General features: G+C 38.1%; 2 protein-coding genes across 4 annotated transcripts in view; one reads left to right on the top strand and one right to left on the bottom strand.

Moving 5' to 3' along the window:
- LOC125233961 overlaps window positions 1-5562 on the bottom strand; it is a 46705-nt gene extending 41143 nt beyond the window's left edge. The window contains exon 1 of the mRNA XM_048140133.1: window positions 4939-5562. Coding sequence (XP_047996090.1) covers window positions 4939-5480 — 542 coding nt within the window. The 5' untranslated portion in view covers window positions 5481-5562. The remainder of the gene's footprint in view (window positions 1-4938) is intronic.
- Window positions 15-27976, top strand: LOC125233959 (peroxisomal N(1)-acetyl-spermine/spermidine oxidase-like). 3 transcript variants are annotated; one of them, XM_048140131.1, is made up of 7 exons: window positions 15-114; window positions 22110-22280; window positions 22884-23096; window positions 23891-24098; window positions 25122-25312; window positions 26532-26900; window positions 27724-27976. In XM_048140131.1, the coding sequence occupies exons 2-7, from the start codon at window positions 22117-22119 to the stop codon at window positions 27959-27961; spliced, it is 1383 nt and encodes a 460-aa protein (XP_047996088.1). In that variant the 5' UTR covers window positions 15-114; window positions 22110-22116; the 3' UTR covers window positions 27962-27976. The 3 variants fall into 3 exon arrangements, with proteins under 3 accessions (XP_047996088.1, XP_047996087.1, XP_047996089.1); XM_048140130.1 differs by lacking the exon at window positions 15-114 and adding an exon at window positions 19563-19631; XM_048140132.1 differs by lacking the exon at window positions 15-114 and adding an exon at window positions 20675-20787.

Genomic DNA, 27976 nt, shown 5'->3' with positions numbered 1-27976 from the left:
CCATTTATATACAGAACCCTAAGATCCGGTCATCTGTGGGAAAAAACTGGCTCTGCAGCAGTTGCATAAGGCAAGGTTACTGACACCCGCCGGGTAAAGCATCAAATACTTCATGTAAGTACGTGATATGCATTGAAGGAGTCAAATTGTTTCTCAAATTAATGTGTAAAGTGTACTTTGAAAATGTGATTTTAGAACCCTATATGTTAATATATTTATATTGTCAGGGCATTTTTACACGGATTGACTAAGTCCCATGATAAGCTGCTCAAGATGGCCTGCTAGTTTTTTAAACTTAGACAAAAGTACAAGCATAGACAATAATATTTACATAATTAAATAGGTACTTAAATAAATAGACAATTAATACAGCTAAGGGACAAAAATAAGTGCTTATCACAGCCAATCCAATCCAATCTGTTTTTTTATGCAATATTTTGGCGGGGCGGCAACCCGGGACAGGGCGTTTCGGTGTCGAGCCATAAGGAGGCCCGACCCCAACTAGCGAGCTGGGACCAGGGACAGAGAAAGAGAGAGAGATTTTGGCGGAGCGGGTTGCCCAAAAACCTACAGCGTTAAGGGAGATGAGTTAGATAATATTTCCGATATTGATATATTTCGAGCAAACAAAAGGCTGCAAGATATAGACCTGACTGTAATATACTATTAAGCGAACCGTAATGTTTTTTTAATAATCATTTGAAAAACAAGTAACAACTTTACAACTTACAAAAGAACAACCGGCGTATCAAAAACGGCACTGACATCTAACCTTTCAAATTATCAGGTTTGAAATTTGCATACCTCTTTATTTCAAGGTCGGTTGCTTGTATGCGGAAGAAATTAAATCATTTAATGAATAATTAAATGTATCTTAAGTAATAAGTCTTTACGATTCAGTCATACTAAACTGTTTTGAAATGGATATCACTGTGGACTGTGGAGTGTGAGTAATGTTTTAGATTCCAAGGATTTATTATGATAACATAAAAGATACTTGTAAAACGAAATGGGTAGGAATATTATTAAAATAAAATAGGTCATCTAACTGTTGATGTTGACATACGTTTATGACAGAAAGGTTATATTTTTTGTTTATTATATTATAGTTTTATATCTACAATTAGGAAAGTGTAAAGTTTTGACAAAAACCAAAGCCAATTTAAAATAATACTTTTTAGAAAATATCCCAGCGTCTCCACCATAATGGCCCGATTCGAATATTTCAAATCGTATTTTTTGAGACATCTTGATGTCACATCGGTATGGATAGGATACGTCATCGTCGATGTAAAAATATTCCTGAACAAAAGTCACATTTTACACATGAAACATCGGTATCGCTGTGTCATTTTAGAAGCACTTTTGAAATAGAACGTGTCAGTTAAAATCGAATGCTCGCTACACCCCATGAATAATCCACGTGGAAATAATGCATCATATCCGGTATATATCGCAACCCCTTGATATTATCGATGTTATTGTTAACAAAACATTCAGTGGCCAAAGTCATACTTGTTTAGTCGAAATTGCTAGTTGCCCAGAAACCGTTTTGATATGACTCCGAGTATTACCAACTTTCATACCACTGTCGACACGGAAAAGTCAACATCGATCTATTGGCGTGGTAACATTGTACGTAGGTACTCAATAATTTTATTGGCGTAATTTAAGGAAAAGGTCATAATCCACAAAAATAAAACTAATTATACAATGTAATTTGAACTTTCCGTCGAAAGGAAAAATCATCTGATAGTTCAGTTCGTCTCTCGTCTTTGACATTGACACTTTTATATTAGCTAACGTCAGCGTAAGTTACTTTTCAGTACAGATGGCGCTTCTTGCCTACACTAGTGCGCAAAATTTCTTGACAGGTCGAAACTTCAGTGGGCCATGTGTAGGTACTCACAGGCTGAGCCGACTATTGTCTGTCGGGTAATCCAAATAACGTCCTCTCTAAACGTCACCAACAAACGCATGCGATTTGTTAGACACTGCGGCTTTCTTTCATTGCCCTTATTAGCCCCATTTAGACGGTACGAGAAATCGCATACGAGTTTTATTACATTGCGGTATTTAATGACTGTGCAAAACTGTATGTAACCTCAACAGCCCGCACTGTAACTAAAATCGCATGCTAGTTCGCAGGCCGTCTAAATCAGGCCTTAAGCCAGCAAAAATCTTAAGATTACATGCCAATTTTTGCAAAGTTTGTAAAAACTTTTCGACGGGTTTTAGTGACATTCTCATGCTTCGCCATTCCATTCCAAACTCTGCAGAGATCTGCCCTCGACGCTAGCTATGGACCTGTTGAAATCTTCCTATTCGACGACAACCGGTCTTGCTGAGGAATTTTATAATTGAAAGCTTTTCCATTGGTGACTAACTAAGTAATCTAGTAGGAAATGAGACAACTAATTATTGTAGAAGATAATGTTTTATGACGCCGTACGCAGTATTTTAAGAGTTTGTTTTAGTATGTCGTTCAATAGAAGGTTAATGATGATCGTCAACTATTTAACATGGAAAAACACAGACGTTGTTCTATGATGATTTATTTTATCGGAATACACCGATTGAATAAAACAAATTGAGAGGGATTCAAAACATATAAGTAAACGTTACGTATTCATAGAAATTATCTAGGTACTAGCACGAACTATGTACATACGAGTATTATACTACGGGACTGAAAAAGCCCATACAAAAAAGCGTACCCCTGAAATGTATGGGCTTTTTAGACTTAAAACTAGATGGCGCTGTTTCGCAGCCTGGAAGTTGCCAAAATCATATTTTCCACAAATATTTTTGCGTGTTTTTATTTTTTATGAGAACAAATGACATATTTTTTTTAATATCATGATATCACGTCAATACACATTTTGAAAAAAAAAAAGGTGGCGCTAAAAAATGGAGGTACGATTCTAGGCATGAAGATTGTAAATCCTATATAAATATTCCTTGGTACTAGTAATGACTATGGTGTTCCTGACCTTCGGAAGGCGTGCATGGAACCGAAGCCAACATGTTGAGGCCTTGTGACACTTTAATGTAATATACCTAAGGGGTACAGCAAGTGGATGCTGCCCTTGCCAGTGTCATCATGACCACAGAATATATAATATGACGACATGGGACGGACGCAGAGGCAGCACCCGACAAGGTATAATGACTATTTGTGAGTTAGAATCTACGCCTGCCTAATAAAACGATATAAGTAACATTTTGATCCGTTAGACGTTTGAACCTCAGCCTAGGCAAGGTGGAGCGGCGATTTGCGCAGGATGGCTGGTAGCAGCTGGATGCGAGCAGCCGAAGATCGGAAACGGTGGCGTGAAATTGGGGAGGCCTTTGTCCAGCAGTGGACTGCGATAGGCTGATGATGATGATGAGACGTTTGAACATTTATTGCAGACACGGCGTAAGGGCCCTTTAGACATAGTAAGCCACATATAGGTAAACTATAATGCAAGAACATTTCCCTTGTAAACGGAGTAAAAGGACAGACTTCCGCATTGGTTCGCTGTACAGTGTATGTATGTATGTTCGTCTGCGACCGCATACTCTAAAGATCACTGGAACGCGCAGCACTATAATAGGTATGTAACGACTGGATAAATTTAGATTTACGCTCTATTGTAGAGACTAGAGACTGAAAACATGAGTTAGTTGGTATTAAAACGTAGGAGACTAAGACTTGTGTAGATATGAGCACTTAATTGGTACAGCGTAGTCACTGGCATAAATACATATGTGATGATGTTTATACCTTGTCATAATAACGTCTTGTTTGAAATGTCATACGAAATCGTCAAACGATTAAAAGCGACAAGGTACAGAAATCATCATTTATTTATGCCGGTGACTGTACTTCTACATAAAGTGCCTTCCGTACTCTACTTCACAATATACCTACAAGTTTAGTAAAATGTTCTCAATGAAGTGACTTTTCAGCAGGTATGATTAGTTTTGACTGTGTTGATAAGGAGAAAGAAGACATAGAATTCATACGGAAAGTAAACAATCTATACATAACTAATGTGTCTTTTATTTACACTCTTGTTCTTGCAGATTGATACCAATGCTGATGTTATTGTACGTAGTTACATAAACATACACTGAGAAGAGATTTATGTTTTGATTTTGACGACTGCAGATGCTCCCTATGATAGGAATTTTTATATTTGGTTAAAGCCATGAACTGACTGCAATTTGTATAAACAGGATGATACATACTAAAGTACTTACTTATAAAAAGCATTAGAAGCTTGTTATCTGAATTTACCGCGTACTCGGCCGTTTGATCCCGCATTTTTTACCGTCCATTCAATAACCGCCACAAGCAACCGTTAAACACCTGCCGCGACCAGCGCAGGGAAACATAACCCCAAATACAGAAATTATAATATAAAATGATAAAGATACTCTGTAAGTCTGTATAGGCCAGTCGACATGATTTTCGCCCAATCTGGTTATAATATTGCGTGATGAAATCAGGTGCTGTGGACGAAAATATGGAACTGGATGACCGATTCTATTTGATTCAATTAGAAATTTATGACTGCTGATAAAACAGAAGATGCGCTTTTGGAGGAATAGTTCAAATTCGAGCGCTCTATTGGTCATGAAATTGTGTAGGTATTTCTGCGGAGAACTGATATCGCCAATATTTTTCCGACTACAGTTACGTCTAACGAACTTTAATTAATTATACAAAATCCATAAAGCCGAAAAGCACCACGTTTATTTCGTACAGTTAGCCGTTGTGCAAGATAACCAGAATCGAGATAAGACTGTTTGCTCTTGGACGTCCCGCGGCAAGTCTGAACGTAATCTTTATACGCGTTAAAGTGCTGAACGTGAATATAACCAGTTTCGAAGCGTTCTTAACGGTTAAGGCGCCGCCGCTTGACGGATGGTTGGATTCTGTGGACTCACCTCCCGTTGGGGGCCGACGGAGAGTGCACCAGCTTCACTGCGAACAGGAACTGTATAGCACACACGAGAAGACAGCACAGGTTCAGAGAGAGCGTCAACGCACATAAAGCTAACGTCACTTCGTACACTACGGCGAACTCTTCAGGAGCACTTGTGGCCGGCGCTGATATCTTGAGTAAAAACAGCAGCGCCAGCAAAGCCAAGAGTAGACTGACGAGACAGAGAAGTGCTAAAGAAGTGAGCGCTTCCTCGGTAGCCGCTCTGAGGGTCCTCGATTTCCCAACTGTGGGAGTCCTGGCTCCGATCGCGTTTCCATTGGCTATCTTTGGCGGAGAGGCGACCGGCACGGGGGCCAGCACGGGCACGCTCGGGTTCGGCTGCCCGCCGGGGCTGACGCTCGCCGAGGTGCCCCCGACGGAATGCTTGGAGGAATCCAGGGTGGAGACGTTGAGGGGTAAATGATGGTGCGGCCGCCGTGGCATGTTCTGATAGCGTTGGTCGGCATCGTTCGCCGCCGGCGGCCGCTGAGCGTGCTTCAACATGTCGCGGTTAGGCCGCTGGCCATGCCGCGGACCTGTTCGCGGGCATAGCAACCGAGTAGCGGGCGTGCGTCTCGCCGGCTGTCGCGAGCTTACTGAAGCGCCGGAGCCCCCCTTCTCTTACCTGCGCGTAATTATGTCAGTTATAATATACGGTGCAGGCGCAGGGTGCACTCGGCTCATACAATTGGCCCAAACAAATACTTTCAATTGTTTACAACAAGTAAGATTGTTTGCAATTTGGAACATTGTTTTAAGACGTTTATTATAATGGAATTCGTAAATATTGTAAAGTGGCCGTTGAAGTGTTTGATTTGAATATGAATGTAATGAATGGTATTTATACTTTTTTACATGCCAATGTTTTTAGTTTTAACAAAGAGGATAGAGTCTTATCTTTGTGTTTACGAAGTTATAATATATGTCTTTGGTTTTAATAAGTACCTACAGACAGCCATTAAGCGTACTTTACCTAATACGCATCTGGCATCTCGTCGCTGCGCGTGCAAATTTCGCTATGTGTTTTTAACCTACTTTTAAAGTAATGTTTTGTGTTGTGTCTCCTGTAAATTACAGGAGACACAAAAAACTGTTTATTTCGGCAATTATTTAACATAAATAAATCAAAATTTTTATGGCATAAGTATTTTCACTTTTGCATACATTAAGAAATTACTTGAAATTATATTTTAGTTATTATAAGGTTAAAAAAAATTTTTTTCATAAATATGTTACATAGCGATTATAATTTGAGTCGTAAATAACCGGTATGTGTCTTACAATCACATAACTAGATTTTATTCTTAAGGAACAAAATACAATTTGTGCACTTTATCGTCACATAGTTATTTAATCATATGATTTGAATTAACTTTGTTGTTGTTTATTTGTAATTTATCAATTCATTTTCGAATAAATTATTTCAGAAAAACCACGATTTAATACTATAAGCTTAATACACAATACTATAATAAAAAACTCGATTTAATTAATATATTACTTTACTACCAATATATTATTACAACTCTAATAATATAGTTATTCCATTAATTTTTATGAATGGAGGTTATTTCAGTTACAAAGTTGCTCAATGTGGTATTATGTAAACATTTACGTATTGAATAAGTTTTCATTATGCATGTTTAACTTGAAAAAACCGGATAATGCTAGTCTGGCTCGAACACCGAAGGTTACGTGTACATTTTACTTTTTTTTTCTTACAACTATATATTAATAATCATGTACTGATGTATGGTGTAATACGATTTATTTTCCAAATTTTATAGTTTAGGTCAACCGGAAGTACCCTATTAATTTTGACTTCCTTGAGAGTGTAGTTTTTTTTTTTCAACTCAATTAACCTATGTTGTATTTACTTAGAAATAAGGTTTTTTTACAGCTTCAAGGAACGGTACAGTACACTTGAGTATAGGGTTTTTCCGAAATAAAGAATATTGAGAAATAGATAAACGGATAGACAAGAAAGTACATAATTGTATAATAAGGGTTCCATTTTTCCCTTTTGATCCGAAAAAGATAAAAAATCTTTGTCATTCAAAACTTTATGTGATTTCTCAATTCAGCTTTTTTTCATTTATTAAACATTTCATTTTCATTAATTTATTGTAAAATGTTTCCAGAAAGGATAGGTAGATCTTATCACACAAAATTTCATACAAAACGATGTCTTGCCACTTCAAGGCAATGATAAATCACTTGCTATTTTTTTGAGTTACTTAGCATAAATTTATCTTATTTCGATAGTTTGTAATATACGTTTACACACACTGAACCCTACACGAAATTTGCCAGTATACTAAACACTATATATTTCTGACAGTTAATCTTAAAAATCAATTTGAAATGATTTATTTTTAACTAATATTAAAAAATGACTATTCGGTCAGAGCGAGTACTTTCAGACATAGTCTCAATAAAAAGGGAAACTACACTCTGTCTCATTTATAGAGGTTATACTTGACGACAAACCCAGCTACCATACACCATTTAAATAAGTTTTAAGAGATTTTTATAAGAAAAGCTTGCTATGTGACGCAAAACACACGATCTGGAAACATTCACGATTTCTACAAATAGTACTAAATTATCGCTATGTATGAGATTGTACAAATCGGGCACAAACATCTAACACATCTTATTATACAATATTTCCAAAAATATAGCTATGTGTCATAATTCACATAGCAGGCGCAATTCCAAAACTGCTGTTATAAGAAGATAATGTAGTTATGTGATTTATTGCAGTTAGCGATTATAGGAAGAACATTCAATGTATGGGCGTCACATACCTACTTTTGATAAAACCTGTAATACTGAAATGAGCTCGACGCTGTTTTTGGAGCATATGTATCTAGAAATAAGGTTTAAAATGGCATTGAAAACGAAAAATCGTTAAAAATCACATAGCGAATTTTGCACGCGCAGCGACTCTGCTACTGAGTTCACTCTAGCACTCTTCATTTATTGCGTGAAGCGTAGCTTTTTCAATGTCTAAAACATCTTATTTTAAATTAATTAAGTTTTTTTATTAGAGGTATTATTATTTTATGATAATATCGTCACTACTTTCAAAAAAACTTGTATCTTCGTCTGTCAATGAAAAGAAAATTGTAGTAAGTATGTATGGAATGCATATAGACTTACTGCGTTTTAACTTTGAGGAGAAACATATGAGATACGAGATTTTTTAAAAGTAGTGACGATATACTCCTAAGTACTTCAAGAATAATAACATTTTACATTTTATTCTATGTTACTAGGTATTAGTGTTTTGATGGCCTTTGTGCATGATTTTTTTTGACAATTTTTTAAAGAAAATGTTTCTACATTTTGAATATTTTCTAGTTCCTACCAGACAAAGGATAATTTCGAAAAGTCATAAAATGTGTTGGTCCAGTTCCAACCACTAATAGTCCGTTGCTTCTGGAAAGTTATGTATGAAAATGTTGGCATAATTAATGGAAGATTTTTTTTGATTGGGATATTTACATTACAGGCCGAAGTTATTTTTCATCAACCCTCCCCATCCCTCCCCCCTCTGCGTCACCCCTCGTCCCCCCCTTAAATAGCCGAAAATGCGGTTTTTCGCGATTTCTGACAAAACCGTTGTAGATACAGAAAAAGCGTGTAGAAAAAAAGTAATCCTTGATAAATTTACTACAAATCGTTCATTGACACTTTGGTTCTAGCACTTATAGGTTTCGCGTGATCCATCACGAAAGTTGGTCCTTTACTGCAATTTTCTTTAGTGAATGTTAAGTTTTCTCCCAAATTGCTTACGAAATCTGTTTGATATTACTAAAATATTATAAACTGAAAATGAATTTCAGGGGCAAAAATCACTACCATGGGTGGGACTTGAACTCACGGCTACTGGATTGATACTCCAGGGCTCTACCAACAGTTAGAAAAAGCTCATTCCCAGTCATAGATACACTATATAGATCAATGGTACTCCTAGCGACTACTACCGTGAAAATATTACGTCTTAAATAGTTACTGGAATTCCAAGACATATTGGAAATTCCACCCATGGTAGTGATTTTTCCCCCTTAATTTTATTTTAGTCATGAGTTACAATATTTTAGTTATATCAAACAAATTTCGACGATTTCGTATGCATTTTGGGCGAAAACTTAACATTCACTAAAGAAGATTGCAGCAAAGGACCAACTTTCGTGACGGATCACGCGTGAACTATAAGTGCTAGAACCAAAGTGTTAATGAATGATTTGTAGTAAATTTATTAAGGATTACTTCGTTCCTACGCGCTTTTTCTGTATCTTCAACAGTTTTGTCAGAAATCGAGAAAAACCGCATTTTCGGCACTTTAAGGGAGGGTAGAGGCTAGAGGGGTGACGCAGAGGAGGGAGGAGTGGGGAGGGTTGATGAAAAATAACTTAGGTCTATAACGTACATATTTCAATTTAAAAAAACCTTCCATTAATTATGCCGTAATTTTAGCTAATTTCCCCCTGCTATAAGGTCTGTAAATTAATTGGTAAAATATGGGTCTAATTATTAAGTGCAAAGCTGCACACTGACCTATATTCAGGTAGTTTTAAAATAAGAAATAGGCAACTTAGGCAAGTAGGTTAAATAGGTAGTATAAGTACATTATGGGCACAGATGTAGTTATTATCTACCTTTAATATGCCACGCAGTATATTACGGTAAATAATTGCTACTCTGAAGATGCGACGCATGAGAAGGATGCTCCGGATATCGTGGACTCAGCGTCGCACTAATGTGTCTATTCTTCAGGAGCTCAAAATCAAGCATAGTCGTTCACTCTCGCACCCCTAGCAGCTTCGGTCACGTTACACGTAGGGATGACTCCGCCATAGGTAGAGAAGCTTTTTGTTCAGGGAAGAGTGGGCCGCCCACTCTTCCCTGAACAACAAGTTTCTCGTGTAACGTGACCGAAGCTGCTAGGGGTGCGAGAGTGAACGACTAAGTGGGCGGTACAAGACCCAGACTGCGCCCCGCAATGCGATGGACAGACCAAGTGAGGGCTCTCACCGGGTCACCCTTAAATCTCTGCGCACGGAACGCTGCAAATAGAGCAATATGGCGATGGCGGGAAACCATTAAAAAGGCAGCACAACGACCACAATGACCACGACTACTCTGGCAAGAGTATACGACTAAGAAGAAGAAGAAGAATTGCTACTCTTATCTATTGTTTTTTGTTTGGTGCGCGTGCGAGGTTCAATTTCCAGGATGATTTATTTTCATTAACCTTTTTCAGTGAATTGAAGCATATAAAATTATATTATGAAAACAACTTTTATTATTAAAAATCATAAAAATGGGTACTCTCTCTTCTCTCTCTCTCTCTCTTCTATCTCTAAATAAAATCATCATTATAACCTAACCACAAAATTAAAATTTTGAAAAAACCCCCGACCGCGACATAGTGGACCGATTTTCATGAAACATGGCTAAGAACACTCCCTCCCGACTAACTCAGCTTTCAAAAAAAAAACTAAATTTAAATCGGTTCATCCGTTAGGGAACTACGATGCCACAGACAGACACACACACAGACAGACAGACACGTCAAACGAATAACACCCCGTCGTTTTTGCGTCGGGGGTTAAAAATCAGTACTTACTTAGACATCACAGTATTCTAGAATCCCTAAGTCAAAACCGACCATATGTGACGTTTTTCTCCGCTACTTGAGAGTTTTTTTAAACGTATGTTATTTTTTTTAAATAGAATATAGATAAAAAGCTGTATCGCCATTTGACAGGAAGCTACACCGGCTGCTTGGCCCGTGCAGGACACCTGCTACAGGTGTCCTATAAAAACTGTAACACATGGACAATGCACAATTTGTATGCTTTTCTTTGTAGGGCTTATGATTATGACAGTCCGTTTACATGGTTTACTTTAGGGACTAATTGACGACGGGTTTGGCTCAGTCGGTAGTGACCCTGCCTGCTAAGCCGCGGCCCTGGGTTCGAATCCCGGTAAGGGCATTTATTTGTGTGATGAGCACAGATATTTGTTCCTAAGTCATGGATGTTTTCTATGTATATTTACAAGTATATATTTATCTATTTAAGTATGTATATCGTCGCTTAGCACCCACAGTACAAGTTTTTCTTAGTTTGGGGCTAAGTTGATCTGTGCAAGGTGTCCCCAATATTTATTGAAAGGTAAATTATCTTATACTTTTAAACGAGCAATTCTTGTATATTTATTTATTTATTTATTTATATATGTCGGCGGCAGATCGAAGAATCCAGCAGAACACGAGATTCCTAGGCATATCGTGAAACGCCGCCAAATCATGAATTGCCTAAAAGTTGGCCAGGCGTATCACGATATGCCTGATAAACAATACGGCAGATCGATTAGAGCAACGCATTCGTCGATATTCCTAGCTCTATAGCGGGCACTTCGTAGAATAGTTTCTTTCTTGGCTTCTTGGCTATTGGTGGCGCTGCGTATGCAGCGCTTGCTATATTGCTATGGCGGTGTTTGTTTACCGAGTGAAAGATGTCGGCGCCTCAACCAAAACGATTTTAGCACCGAAAATAGTGTCATTATGGAAAATAGAAGTGCAAAAGAAGCTTTTGAGCATCAGCTCCATTCATTTTATGTGAGTACAAGGATTCTGTGCACAATGTCAAAAAACAGTAAGTCTCGTTACATTTCATTTATAAAATACAAATTATTTAATTAAATATAAATAAATAATAATAATATTGGATAATGGAAAGCCTACTTAAGTATTGAATGATATGGCGGCGTATCATGATATGCCTACGAATCACATGATCTGCTTAAATGCCACTTACGGGATTTACTTGGTGAAATCATGAAATGGCGGCGTTTCATGATATGTCTAGGAATTTCACGATCTGCTTAAACGTCACTGGGCAAATCGTTAAACGGTGAGTTTTGAACGATATGGCGAATGTTACTAAGCCAAATCATGATTTGGCGGCGTTTCACGATATGCCTAGGAATTAGACTTATATTGACCGGGATATAGACCGTGATTACCTCAGACCATCGAGTGTGGACGCGACCAGTGGTAACGCTGAAAGTGAACGCAGCCGACGCGCGCGAAGGTGGGTAGATCGCGCGCTGTCTATACAACTTTAACATCCACCCGCCTTCGTCAGTTTTCCGTGATCATGATGCATGCAACTGCGTCGAAATATCGGGAGCTCGACAAAAATCAAAAAGGTAATCACGGTCTATATCCCGGTCAATATAAGTCTAATGAAAATAACCGTGAATCATTCAAAACTCTTATGCCTAGGAATCTCGTGTTCTGCCGGATTCTTCGATCTGCCGCCGACATATATACCGACGATCTCGGAAACCGCTCTGACGATTTCGCTGAAATTTGTTATATGGGGGTTTTTGGGGGTGAAAAATCGATCTAGCGTAGCCTTAGATCCCGGAAAACGCGAATTTTCGAGTTTTCATGAGTTTTTCTTTCGCGTTAGTAAATGTAAAATATGGTCGTTAATTTCGCCGCGCGCGCATCTATTCCGTTTAGCTCAGTCGTACGAGGTCGGTCTAATGTATGCAGATAGATCGAAGTGTCGGTTTCGAATCCCGGCCAGATTTTTTTTTTTGTATTTATAAGAATTTTTTTATCTAAAGACGTGATATAATAAAATAGAACCGAGCGAAGCTCGGTCGCCCAGATATTAATTTATAATGAGAGCAAACTGTGAAAAGGCGAAAAGATCGGGGTCATTGGATCATTGTTATCAATAAATAGAATTTCCATCTTTGCATTAGGTATATTTTGCCGATGCTGCGTATAGTCGGATGATCAAAGTAATTTTAAGAAAGATTATGAACAAAGTGTTGAGAAAATGTCGCGCATCCATAGCATAGGTAAATTAGGTACTTAATTTAATTTGCAATAGAAGAATCATTTAACTACGTCTGGGGATCGATTTTTGAATTTCGAACGGACGAATCCGTTCGAAAGTCTGTGGAAAACGAAGTAATGCTATTTTTGAAAAAGGACGGCTAGTAATTTTAAAACTAGTGGTAATTACCACTGGTTTTCGATTCTGTTAGTAGAATTTTAAATCGCTAGTAGTGGAGATATTATTGAACGAATTTCACGAAATCGAATGGCCGAGATTCAAAAATCGGTCCCCTGGAGAAGAATTGATAATGTTTTTTCATGGATTTTGCCCTAGAAGACGAAAAGACGGTACCTATAACCTAAGCCTATAACGTTTTTGAACGTTTGTGATCGGAACTGAAGTGACAAGAGGTCGTTGGTTGTCTTTAAGGAACGGAAGGAAGCCCTCCTTTCACAGTCAAGTAAGTCAAGTTACCAGGATATCCGGCTACATTCGACCAAACCACATAACTTGAGAAGGCGGGAGCTAAATTCGACTTTGTGTTTTGATAGCTCGCGATATACCTAAGTATAGCTTACTTATAAGAGAGCTGTTTTATTGGGATTCGTCCGGATTTCTCACGATGTTTTTCCTTCACCAAGAAGCGACTGGCAAATGGGCCATTTTTTTTTTAAAGTTGTCCCCCCCCACTTTTTTGATTTGTATTTTTTAATGTGGTTTTCACTCAGAATCGCGAGCTCTTTCAATCCTAATAGGAGAAAAAAAGTTTCCCTAAATTTTTTCCCATTCCGTTACCATTTTTTAACCCCCGACGCAAAAACGACGGGGTGTTATAAGTTAAAAAAAGTTCCAAGATTTCCATACATTTTTCAGACCTTCCATTCCGTTACCGCCATACAAAATGTATGAATAACCTAACCACAAAATTAAAATATTGAAAAAGCCCCCGACCGCGACATAGTAGACCGATTTTCTTGAAACATGGCTAAGAACACTCCCGACTAACTCAACTTTCAGACAAAAAAAAACTAAATCTAAATCGGTTCATCCGTTCAGGAGCTACGATGCCACAGACAGACAGACAGACAAACAGACAGACAGACACGTCAAACTTATAACACCCCGTCGTTTTTGCGTCGGGGGTTAAAAATGGATCAGTTACAATTGCCCCCCAGTCGACATTTGCCCCACTGTACCTTACTACAACAACAATGTTTGTATGAAGATCTTAGCGACAGCCTTCTCAAGTGAGGACGTTGTCCGGCGTGATTGAAAAACTTGCATCTTTTGTAGAGTGACCATGATTTCTCTCAAAAAAAGGATAAGTGCAATACAAACAGTTCGAATAAGTAGATGCAATGCAGACGACACGTACGACAGGCGACATTTTAACTAAAAATAAAATTTTTGAAAAAACCAGCATTAGTGGACAGATTTTCATGAAACATGGCTAAGAACACTCCCGATTAATTCAAATTTAAACGAAAAAAACTAAATCTAAATCGCTTCATCCGTTCGGGAGCTACGATGCCACAGACAGACACACACACAGACAGACAGACAAACATACAGACACGTCAAACTTATAACACCTCGTCGTTTTTGCGTTGGGGGTTAAAAATATACAATTATACAAAAAACTTCCTAATTAAAAAAAAATATTTATTCAATAAAAATGAAACATTTTTTTTTACATTACACTTTCCGCCAGACTGTAGAACAGTTTGTTGGCAGGAATAGGCTCCCTTTCATTACATTACTGTTGGTTCTTAAACTTAGGTGCTAAAATTACGAACGTGTTTTGGAATCCGACAATATCCGGAGTTTCTTTAATGGGTCTTGTTTGTGGTCACCCCGCGGGCGGCCCGTTGTGCGCAAGAATGTTGCGAATCTAGTCGGCGGCGACGAAAACCATAGACTTGGGATGATTGTTTTAGTTATTGTAGTTAGTGTGACCAAAAAATAACTAATTTCGTTAGACAAGTGATTTCCCTATTAAGTTATTCTACACGAAAAATTCCACAATTCTGTTGTATTGTAACTGAGATTTTTCCTCATCTGTCGCTTGTCCACTCGACAATTCCAGGTCCAGCCGAATGGCACAAACGCTCACGAAACGAAACGCTCGTAGATATGTTAGAAAGTAACAATTTGTTTTCAAACAAACTTAAAAATTGGCTAACCAAAAAATGTTTTTATACTGTAACGCAATTATTCGACATTGACATATCCACTAAACAATAATTTATTAATAATCCTTGTACCATATCAATTTCATTCTCAAAATATTCTATTCGAATTGTAATTTTATTTAAATGTAACCTACATAATATTTGTTATTGTAATATTGAGTCCTAATTTTATAGACGTTACAAATATGTTTTGAATTGATGATACAAAATAATTTATTCCCTGTTGTTGACATGTAGTATTTTAAGAATATTATGAATAAATGAGTATGAGTATGAGTATCGCTCGTGCGTAGAGCCAGACTACCTTTCGTGGCGTTTCGTTTTCGTTTCGCGTCGTAGAAATGCCATTCGGCTACGGGGCCAGTACGGCCAACACCTAACTCACGTTGAGTAAACCCTTCAGTAGCGGCAAAAATCAAAATACTGACCATCATACTTAAAACAAAAACGCATATCTACAATAAGAATTACAGTTTAAATTTGAATGACTTGAAGAAACGTCAAAATATTCAAAGGGTTTAGGTTCGTTCGGTAAGATCGGTTGTTTAGTTTCAAGCCAAAACCAGAGATTAGGCTGTAAGCTTTAAGTATTAACACTATTAACCTTTGGGAACAACATAATCTATAGTTTTTCCACGAGCCACTGTGGGTGGGTTTACCGCGTACCACTGGTTTGCGCCTCATAGTACACCCTCCCCCCAATAATTTTTGTGTTTCATAATGTATTTATCTAAAGTAATTTTCACATAACTTATGAATACACAGTGTAGACTGCCATGTCAAAACATATTTTGCCGGGGGCCGATTTTTGAGTCTCACTGTCACTAAAATACCGGTTGTAAACGGTGACTTGCCTATTATTTTCAGTGACAATTTTCTGAATTCGAACGCGTGAGACTCAAAAATCGGCCCCCTGGTCTCAAAAATAATTTAAAGCTGAAGTCCGCAGTTTATGCAGTCATTTTGTAGTAGGTAGAGGTTAACCGCACGTTCTTAGTAGAGAATACTTTTATTTTAATTACCGCGTAAAATAACATTACGAGGGTAAGTTTAAGGTTTTAACTACCTTTTCTGTCTCTTTCTTACTCACAGGTAAGTGGGTATCTGAGAGAGACAATATGCTATGAGGTCTATATTGGGAACACAGTCTTCCACACCGTGCAATTTTTTTTTTAAGTAACTTATAATAGTTATTTGTTATACAAGGGGGCAAAGTTGTATTTTAACGCCGAGTGTGGAATTGAAAAACGAGCAAGTGAAAGGATTCTATCGTTGAACCACGAGTGAAGCGAGTGGTTCGAGAATAGAATCCTGAACTTGTGAGTTTTTTAAAACACGAGAAGTAAAATACATTTGCACCCGAGTGTAACACAAGACTTTTCCCCTCACTATAGCGAGGAAACTACAACGCAAAAAATGCGTTTATCACTGCTTCCAGTAGTTCCACAGGTGGTAAATCATCTTTATTACTAGATTCACCTACTTTTATCAACTTTAAAGCAGTTAATTTCACTTTATTCAAGGTCAAATTACTTTACCCACTAGTGGATAAAATGCGTTTTTACCCGCTGGTATTAAAGGACAAAACACGTGTTTCCGAGCTAGTGAGGGGAAAAGATACTTAAAGACCTTACCAAGAGTGTAATAGTGAAATATTTACTAACTTCTGCATACTGAACTTACCAATTACCATGTTTTCTAAAAAACTCGAAAATTTGCGTTTCACGGGACCTAAGAGACTATAAGCTAGATCGACTTTTCACCCCCGAAAACTCCTATAAATAACAGATTTCAGCGGAATCGTTACAGCTGTTTCCGAGATCGCCGGTGTATACAAATAAATATATCTACAAGATTTTCTCGTTTAAAGGTATTTATATATATTAGATAGCTTACGCAATAACCACAAAATTTAAATTTTGAAAAAAAAAAACCCCGACATAGTGGACAATATTTCCATCAAACATAAGCTAAAAACACTCCTGACTAATTCAGCTTTCAAACAAAAAAAAACTAAATCGCTTCATCCGTTCGGGACTCCCGAACCGAATGGTAGCTCCTGAATCGGGAGCTACCATGGTACAGACACACACGCAGACAGACAGACACGTCAAACTTATAACACCTTGTAGTTTTTGCGTCGGGGGTTAAATAGTTATTTGTTATACAAGAGTGCAAAGTTGTATTTTAACGCCGAGAGTGGAATTGAAAAACGAGCAAGCGAAAGGAGTCTACATAATAGTTGAACCACGAGCGAAGCGAGTGGTTCGAGAATAGAATCCTGAGCTTGCGAGTTTTTAAGCACACGAGAAGTAAAATACATTTGCACCCGAGTGTAACACAAAACTTTTCCCCTCACTATAGCGAGGAAACTACAACGCAAAAAATGCGTTTAATACTGCTTCCAGTAGTTCCACAGGTGGTAAAACATCTTCATCACTAGATTAACCCACTTTTATCAATTTTTTATTTATTTATTTTTTTTTATTTTATCATTTTTTTTTTATTCAAGGTCAAATTACTTTACCCACTAGTGGATAAAATGCGTTTTTACCCGCTGGTATTAGAGGACAAAACACGTGTTTCCGAGCTAGTGAGGGGAAAAAATGTTTTTCAGCCAGCATATTGCGAACTACCTACGACAATAACAACCATCCATACTAATATTATAAATGGGAAAGTGTGTGTCTGTTTGTTTGTCCGTCTTTCACGGCAAAACGGAACGACGAATTGACGTGATTTTTTAGGTGGAGATAGTTGAAGGGATGGAGAGTGACATAGGCTACTTTTTGTCTCTTTCTAACGCGAGCGAAGCCGCGGGCAAAAGCTAGTAGAGGAATAAATAATATAAAAAAAAATAAGGAATGAGTTGTAACTCCATACATCAGTAAATCCTAGTTATTTGTAGTGACATCTAGCGTCAATTACGCGTCAAATTGCGTAAATTATCAGTACTGCTGTTTGTCATTAGATGTCGCGACGAACGAAAAGTCTATAAGTCCCTTCGGTCGTGTTTTAATTTATCGCCACTCGTTTCGAACTTCCTTTTTTACGCACTTGTATCGTAATGTACTATTTTATTTGTGGCCTCGATCATTAGAGTGAAATTGGAAATCAAAAAACCTAAAATTTTAATAATAATATAATATAATAAATATTGGGGGACACCTTACACAGATCAACTTAGCCCCAAACTAAGCAAAGCTTGTACTATGGGTGCTAAGCGACGATATACATACTTAAATAGATAAATACATACTTATATACATAGACAACATCCATGACTCAGGAACAAATATCTGTGCTCATCACAAATAAATGCCCTTACCGGGATTCGAACCTGGGACCGCGGCTCAGCAGGCAGGGTCACTACATACTGAGCCAGACCGGTCGTCGATTTTAAAAAGCGTGAAAATCTCGAAAGCCAGGCGACTATTACTAAACCTTAATATCGATTTTCTGGACCAGTATAAGGTGCCCTCTTAGTGGTTAAAAGGTTGTCCATTAATTAGCGGGCATCCTGTATAACAAAAATCATAAGGAATAAATTAAGACAAATATTCCAACCGACGGCATTTAAGCCAAGCTCGCCTCTAAGGTGCAGTTGTTTACGCCCATCGACTGTTTTTTGTCATTTTCTTTTGCATACAAAAGTGCAACAGAGATAGCGCTCTATTAACGTTGTTAAACGAATAGGGTATAATGCTCAACAATTTTTAGCTAACATTGCAATTAATCAGTATTGACGCGTGCTTGGCGCTAGATGTCACTAGAAATAACTTTCATTTACTGATGTATAGAGTTACAACTTTTTTCGTACTTATTCCTCTACTAGCTTTTGCCCGCGGCTTCGCTCGCGTTAGAAAGAGACAAAAACCGGACAAGAGCGTGTCGGGCCACGCTCAGTGTAGGGTTCCATAGTTTTTCGTATTTTTCTCAAAAACTACTGAACCTATCAAGTTCAAAACAATTTTCCTAGAAAGTTTTTATAAAGTTCTACTTTTGTGATTTTTTTCATATTTTTTAAACATATGGTTCAAAAGTTAGAGGGGGGGGGGACGCACTTTGTTTTCCTTTATAAGCGATTATTTCCGAAAATATTAATATTATCAAAAAACGATCTTAGTAATCCCTTATTCATTTTTAAATACCTATCCAACAATATATCACACGTTGGGGTTGGAATGAAAAAAAATATCAGCCCCCACTTTACATGTAGGGGGGGTACCCTAATAAAACATTTTTTTCCATTTTTTATTTTTGCACTTTGTTGGCGTGATTGATATACATATTGGTACCAAATTTCAGCTTTCTAGTGCTTACGGTTACTGAGATTATCCGCGGACGGACGGACGGACGGACGGACGGACGGACAGACGGACAGACAGACATGGCGAAACTATAAGGGTTCCTAGTTGACTACGGAACCCTAAAAAGTAGCCTATGATAACAACTCATCTACGCACTATCACACTCTTCTTCAATTGTGATAACTTTCGAACACTTATGTAATGTTGACCCTGGGGTCAATCGAGATAAGCCTTGAGTCACTTGTGTTGTGTCGCTATAAGCGTGCGGTTCAATATGTCGTAAGTTTTTTTAATAAATTCAGTGTCTAATATTCCATTTTTAACCCCCGACGCAAAAACGAGGAAGTGTTATAAGTTTGACGTGTCTGTCTGTCTGTGTGTACCTGTTTGAAACATCGTAGCTCCCGAACGGATGAACCGATTTAGATTTAGTTTTTTTTGTCTGAACGCTGAGTAAGTCGGAAGTGTTCTTAGCAATGTTTCAAGAAAATCGGTCTACTATGTCGCGGTCAGGGGTTTTTTCAAAATTTTAATTTTGTGGTTATACCTATTAGGTATTCTCTACTATATCCGTAGGTCTTCTCTTCAGCTTGAATGCTTTTTTATTTCCATGTTCCGTATCCGTGCGATCTCATTTTGTGATTCTCATTCTCAATTTCTCATGATGTTTTTATGAAAAATTTAAAATTCCGAATATGTACTTACCTGTACCTGTCGGAAAATTTGGCTCTAATGTAATGCAAAAAAGGGATTTTAGAATAGACCCAAGAAACGGTCGGAATTTTTATGTAAATAGTACAGTACAAAATCTACTGAAACATTTTCAAAATAACGAAGAAAGTTTGCCAGGTTACAGTACCCAGGAAGAAGTATATTTTATCGGTTTTGATAAGGTTTTCATAGCCAACTCTTGACTATCAAATTTGAAGTAAATTTAAAATGAGAGATGTATCAGAAACGATGCTATTATTCGTCGCATAATGACTGTCTCGGTTAAGACATGGTTGGGTCTGCCTAAGGCCCATATGGTTGAAAGATTCGCTGGCTATGACTGAGATGGTAGAGCGCTGGGATAATAATGGGTTAATCCAGAAGCCATGAGTTCAAGTATCCCAAGCAAGACACTTTTTCCAGTTTAAAATTTGTCAAAATTGACTTCTTCAACAAATTGTACTATAAATAAATATTAGACAGCTCTTTAAGTGACTACAGTAGCGCTTGTCTGTGGTAACCTTGACTTTGCTTTCCGATTCGTTCTCGTAAAATAATCTACTAGGATCGTATGTTCGCGTATTTTTAGGTTAGATTGGTGTTTGGTTATCTGAATAGACGTATTGCTGTTTTCGTCAGTCAACTGTTTATTTAGTTTAGTATTTATATTTATACCTATAGGTTAATAGTTTGTGGTTATACCTACTAGATACTTTAGTTAATTGTAAGTAAATATAGTTAATTTAATTATAAGTAGCTATTTACCATAATAATAGGTACATTATTATACAGCAATATCATAGTGTTGACAATGTTTATCTTATAACAATTATTTACTTGATATGGTTAACGGTATTGACGTAAGAAGTAGGTATTACATTATAAATTAAACCATGCCAATTGAACCCTGTCAATTAAACCCGCCTGTTGCCCTTAATAAAGCTATTAATTGCCTCAAAATGCTGAAAATTAGGCATACCGGTGGAGGTTGAGCTCTGAAATTATTGTACCATAATACAATGTTATCAAATTGTAAAAAAAACCGGCCAAGAGCGTGTCGGGCCACGCTCAGTGTAGGGTTCCGTAGTTTTCCGTATTTTTCTCAAAAACTACTAAACCTATCAAGTTCAAAACAATTTTCCTGGAAAGTCTTTATAAAGTTCTACTTTTGTGATTTTTTTCATATTTTTTAAACATATGGTTGAAAAGTTAGAGGGGGGGGGCGCACTTTTTTTTCCTTTAGGAGCGATTATTTCCGAAAATATTAATATTATCAAAAAACGATCTTAGTAAACCCTTATTCATTTTTAAATACCTATCCAACAATATATCACACGTTGGGGTTGGAATGAAAAAAAATATCCGCCCCCACTTTACATGTAGGGGGGGTACCCTAAAAAAACATTTTTTCCATTTTTTATTTTTGCACTTTGTTGGCGTGATTGATATACATATTAGCACCAAATTTCAGCTTTCTGGTGCTTACGGTTACTGAGATTATCCGCGGACGGACGGAAGGACGGCCGGACGGACGGACGGACGGACGGAAGGACAGACCGACATGGCGAAACTATAAGGGTTCCTAGTTGACTACGGAACCCTAAAAAGCTCACGACGAATTTAGAACCTCCTCCTTTTTTTGAAGTCGGTTAATAAATCGAACCTAGTTGTTGGTAACTACATACTTGATTATTACTGGTGTTAAGGCTTAACTTATAGCAATATTTGCGTAAAATATCATTAATTCTTTAGAAAAGTAAAAGATAAAATGATGCTTCTTGAAAAACATTTCCCCTCCACGAATTGTCGCACAGCTAATGAAAACGCAGTTTACGTGAATATCCTGTGCGGCAAAACAGTATACCTAGGTACCTAAATAGGTGTAGGTACATATTCGATGCAATTCCCAAAAAAGTAAAAATTTCCAGTAGGGTTTTAGTTCTTTTGAACTAAATCCAAATTAGACAAGGTAATTAAATATTTATTTAATCAGTTCTAGTTTTCAAGTTATTGTTTTTTAAATAAATACTTATTTATGTTTTACAGACAACTCATGGACGTGGTGGTCATAGGCTGCGGCGCGTCAGGCATAGCCGCTATACGACGACTCCATGATGCAGGACTGAAGGTTCTTGGGCTGGAGGCAGCTGACAGGATCGGGGGCAGAATCAACTCTGTCCAGTTTGGAGAGGGGAAGGTGGACCTTGGCGCAGCTTGGTAAGTGTGACGTAGAAAGCATTATATAATACAATCCTGATGCTGAACCAAAGAAACATAACGCAGTTCTAAACTATGACGTCAGATCAGAACACAGACTTACGTGTCATAGAAAGACAAGAATAGTTGCTGTGGAGACTTTATGATGCAGAACTCAAGGTTCTTGGGCTGGAAGCAGCTGATAGGATCGGAGGCAGAATCAACTCTGTTCAATTTGGAGAGGGGAAGGTGGGTCTTGGCGCTGCTTGGTAAGTGTGACATAGAATCCCGAGATTCCCGAGGAACCAAAAGATCATAAAGCTGAGTTAGCTTTCAAAAGGGTCTTCAGATTTTTAGAAAGATAATACTTACGGAAATAAAATAAGTCAGAGACTACTACGTTTAAAACATCTGATTTCACTCAAAAACCGAAGGCTCTTTTGAATTCTCATGGGCTGTACCGCAATACTGCAGTTGTAAACTATGACGTCAAATCAGATAACAATCTTGACGTTTTTTCGAAGGATGTGGATATCGAGTTTATAGAAAAACTCTGGTTTTTCCGAGTAAAAATGAATCAAGACCTTTTTTCGCTCCAACTGAATGTTTTATTTCTTATTCCAGGTGCCACGGTGAAAAAGACAACCCAGTGTTCGAGCTAGCGAACCCACTGGGTCTTCTAGGCCGGCCTGAACCCGACAACAAATGGTTCCTCCTGTCCAACGGGGACCTGGTGCCCAACGACAAGGCAGAGAGCATCGTCGACGCGTTTAATGAGGAAGTGGGGAAGGCGGATAAGAACAGCAAGAAGGGGATTGCTGAATGTGTGAGGAATGCGTGAGTATGCGAAGATACTGTCTAAGGAAAGAACCCTTGAAACCTAAGGATAAACCGCCAGAATGTCACAGCGAAATAAATAAATAAATAATGTCCCTTTAGCAGAACATATTAAAAATGTAAAATCGGGTAACTCACGAAAAATTGTCGAAGGTGGCTCGACATAATATATGTCAGTGTCTCACGGTAGTTTTATTATTAAAATACCTTTAGCAGAGTTCTAAAATTGTTTCTGCTGCATTTTTATGTGATGGATAATATCCAACCACCAGAATACTTAAAACCACCAGGTTATGAATACACTTTGTGTCCATATATGGAACTCAAAACCACAAGGGTAGAGATAGTCGTCAGACAAGTAGAGGTGCTTTGGAATTAAACCAATATTTAAGAGTTCTTTCATTGTCTCTTGACTTTATCACACCTCGGACATTGGTGATTAAAGTATATGAAAGAGGCGCGTTCCTAGCACACAGTCTAAGCTCGTATAGGTGAACGCGTACTATGCTTGTATGAGTGAAATATGACAGGTCGACTGTTCGCGTTTTTGACAGGCGGTAACTGTGAGGTAACCGCGAGGGGGTGGGCGGCACTTTCAGCGGGAACCGGGAGTGGCCAACTGTACGATAATACTCTTTCTTATACTGTGACTTTATATACTCCACTTAATACAGATGGTCAAGAGCAGAAAGGAGAATCGAAGCTCTTCCTTTGTGACTATATCTAAGCAAAGTGGTTCTAAATTGACCGAATTCTTCTCACAAGTTCATATTTTGATGTTTACATCCTTTCAGTGCCACATCAAACACAACCCTCAAGAAGGATCCCAAACTCACCCGCATGTTCCTAGAGTGGTACGAAAGGAACAGCCATCTTGGGGGTCAGAAGGACCCAAACCAAGGGAAGTCGCTGAAGGGGCTGGAAGAGTTTTGGAATTCGGAGGGGGAGTTCATGTTGCATTGGCAGGGGAAGGGGTACGCTACTATATTGGATGTGCTTTTGGTAAGTATTTCCATAGACAAAGGGTTCCGTATACTTTGCAATAAATCACATGGGGTCCTTTAAGGTTCTCAAGCGTTATAAACACGTGGCATCGTAACTTTTCTCGTAATTGCCCTATAAAGAATATGCTGTGCCATATATTCTGCTTCTGCTAGTTTTGCTGCTATAAATTTGGAAGCGGTTTTTTTAAGTTTCGAATGTATTAATGGTAGCATTAAGTATTAAGACGTTACATACTTAGACATTAACTTACTGATGAACAAAGTTTTGTACATTTTGGTAGTGGAAGGTTCGAAATACTACACAAAACAAATACAGGCAAAAACTTCATTGCAAACAGAATAGTGAAAGCTTGGTACAAATTACCCTCTGAAGTTGTGAACTCAACCAGTGTCAATCAATTTAAAAATAGACTACACAAATTATCTAAGAAGTGAAATCGTGCAAAGTGAACTATGATTTAGACGTACCAGCATCAACTGCTGCCTAAAACAAAATAAAAATAAATAAAATAATAAATTCGTCTAACTTTAAAACAATCTATATTTTTCGTAGAGTGACGGCCACAGATGTCATAATTATATACCATAGATCAAGCAAACGTATCTACTTAGCGTGTCAAATGAACTCAGTGAAATCCACTGAGTTGTCCGTCTTTACTCGCAGCTTGCAGCTTTCGGGCGTCAATTTTTGTAAGTTGAAGTCAACCAAAACATAAAAAATGCCTCGTTACGTGATATTCAATTGCAACAACACAAAAATTATGAACAATCAAGAGCCTGAGACATATTTAAAATTACAGGCAAGAATCAACTTCAGTACAAAATTTGACACGCTCGGCCCCTATACAAACATATGAATTTGTTTCTTCTATTCTGTGGTGACGGCCATGATCATGTCACGATAGTAGAAATTATCTAAGTTACAGCAGAGTAAGCTAGTTCCGACTCTATCTAATCTTTACTACTGTCTTTGAGCTTTGCTAAGTATTTTCGTTTGTTTTTAATAATTTATGTTTTACAGAACAAATACCCCGACCCATCCAAGGCGATACCCGTCGATATCCTTCTAAACAAAGAAGTAGAGAGCATCAAATGGAGCAGCAGCCAAGGGGATCCTGAGAACCCTCTAGTTCACATCAAGTGTAAAGATGGGAGCTTGTATGCTGCTAAGAGTGTTATTGTCACTATTTCTATAGGAGTCTTGAAGGAGAGGTAAGTTACTGCCTTCTGTACTGTGTGCGTAATCGAATGCACAAACACTATAATATCTGTTTCGTGACTAGAGGTAGATCGCTCTTGCGTATTGGCGCGACAGAACTAGATCATATCATATATCATATCATATCATATATTTATTCAAAGAAAACAATACAGGTATTGTGTTTGAATTGAAGCCTTAAAACTAAATATAATGGTACAATAAAAATGGTAAGCCTAGATATTAAACATTATGAAAAATTTCGTCTACGGTGTAAATACAACTTCTCAATAAAAACTTTTTTAGTTCTTTTTGAAATAAAGCGTAATCTGTAATGATTTTAAGTTCTGTAGGCAATCGGTTATAAATACATATACCTTGATGGCCAGCGGAATGTGCAGCAACCTCGAGTCTGGGACGAAACTTTACCTTCATATTTTTGGTGCGCGTAAGTAGGCGTTTCATGTTGCTCCGAAGAAGACTCGTTCCTTAGAAGCTTTGTGAGCAACACCAACACATACAAACTAGGCACTGAGAACTCCCAACTCTTTAAAAATGTGTCTACACGAGACCCATGGGGGTATGCGGAAAATAGTACGGACTGCTCTCTTTTGAATTATAAGGGCTCTGCTGATATTATATTTGTAGCTATTTCCCCAGATCTTGACTAGACCGCATTTCTGTCGGCGTCTGGCGTCGACGATTGCCATTCGGCTACATCGGCCGTACTGTCATTGAAGTGGCGTATTGTTTTCGACGTGACTTGGAACTCCGGTAGCTGTTTAACGTTAGTGTAACACTCTGGTAGTAGATGTCGCTAGCGTGTCTCCGTAAAGGTTCATGTTGTGGAAAAATTTACTGCCCACGTGTCAGATGTTGGTAACTCTCAAAGCATGGGTTAGTAATCAAGTGTCTTGAGTTCAAAAACACGGAATTTTTCAATCTTTGACTAGGGACAGTAAGATGTTTGCTTTGGATATTGCCTCAAATTGGTCCCAAGCAAACCAACCATGTAGCAAGAAGTCCAAATTAGAAAGAAGTTTGAACGAAAGCAGTAAATGGATATCCGATCCGATATCGGATGTCGGAATGATTTCAATGGAAAAACAAGATGGCGCCTATAATGTATGGGATATCGGTCTTACATCCGATATCGGATCGGATAATGTGAAAACGCACTTAGGTCGAACAAACCAAATGATGCTCATCAGGGTTCCGTATTGTATTTTCCAGGCACGCTCAACTGTTTAACCCCCCTCTTCCGGCTGAAAAAGTAAACACCATAAACAACCTACAGTTCTGCGTCGTCGGCAAAATCTATATCGAGTTCGAGAAGCCTTGGTGGCCAAAATCCCCTGCCAATTTCACTCTTCTCTGGCAAGAAGAAGACAAAGCCAAATTCTCTAAAGAAGAAGAATGGATCACAGAGATCTTTGGCTTTATTACTGTGGAGAATCAGCCTGTGTTGTTGGCGTGGATATATGGGGAAGGGCGCGAGAAAATGGAGAACGTTAGTTTGGAAGGAGTGAGGGCTGGTGTGGAAAAAGTGCTGGATATCGCGAGGATGCAGTTTGAAGTGACGCCGGTGAAGAATATTATAAGGTAAATTTTAAATCTTCTTTCTCTCGTGACGTCATGAGAGCCTAGTCAGCTTTTATAGGTAGTCCCTTGATATACCGTAACCCATAGGACAAACTAGACCTTATTGGGATTCGTCCGGTTTCCTCTCGATATTTTCCTTCACCGAAAAGCGACTGGCAATGATCAAAGGTTTGAGACCTTATCAGAGTTGCTCAAAAACATAAAAAAATAACCGGCCCCTCTATCAGATCCTGGATTCAATCCTGATACCTGCATCGAAATCGAAGAATTTCATTCCTCTCCTGGGGTTCAATGTCCTAATACTAGGACAAAATACCTACGATGGAATTTGAATCTACGTTAAATATAATTGAGTTTTGATTCGTTCGATTTTCAAAAAAATGAAATTCAGCCCCGTTTTATAGTACCATTGATTCAAATTTGATTGGCAAATTTTTTGTATGGTGGGTCGCTATAGGATACAGTGGCCATTCTTGTTACAGAGGACATTTTAAACAGTAGACATTCTAAGTCGACGTTCTGACACAGTGGGCTTGACTCAGTGCCCTGGATATTTTAAAACAGTGCACACTCTTAACCTACGTTTAGGGATTGCAATCCGGCCGGATTTTGGCCACGATCCGGCGGATCCGGCCGGATTGGCCTTGAGGATTAAAAATACCCAAATAGTACCTCATTTGTATGTTTTCAGCATAATACGATGGTATTTTGCTTCACGATTAATAAACCAAAAGATTAAAGCTTAGAAAGCAACATTTTTAATAGGTAACAAGTAAATTTTACTACAATAATCAGTCACAACCTACGTTGTTTCTCTTTTCAGGACCCAATGGGCCTCAAACCCCTTAACCAGAGGCGCGTACGCCTACCGAAGCGTAGCCAGTGAACTGAACGGAGGCAGTGCTATATCAATGAGTGAACCTTTATACCACAGTAACAAGTTCCCTATAGTATGCTTCGCGGGAGAAGCGACGTCGCACCACAGGCATACCGCCGTGCACGGCGCTGTAGAAGCGGGGTTTAGAGAGGCGGATAGACTCATACAGTGCTTTAAGAAATAAACATATTGTCTTTGA

This window comes from Leguminivora glycinivorella, chromosome 15 (assembly GCF_023078275.1).
Source record: "Leguminivora glycinivorella isolate SPB_JAAS2020 chromosome 15, LegGlyc_1.1, whole genome shotgun sequence".
NCBI classification, from domain to species: domain Eukaryota; kingdom Metazoa; phylum Arthropoda; class Insecta; order Lepidoptera; family Tortricidae; genus Leguminivora; species Leguminivora glycinivorella.
The sequence above is the reverse complement of the archived record's forward strand: the minus strand, read 5'-3'. Positions and strand labels throughout refer to the sequence as shown.

Excerpts from the sequence above, each read along its gene's own strand:
- LOC125233959 (XM_048140130.1), top strand. Across the intron at positions 23,097-23,890 it reads GCTGAATGTGTGAGGAATGC|TGCCACATCAAACACAACCC; the intron begins GTGAGTATGCGA and ends ACATCCTTTCAG. Across the intron at positions 24,099-25,121 it reads CTATATTGGATGTGCTTTTG|AACAAATACCCCGACCCATC; the intron begins GTAAGTATTTCC and ends TATGTTTTACAG.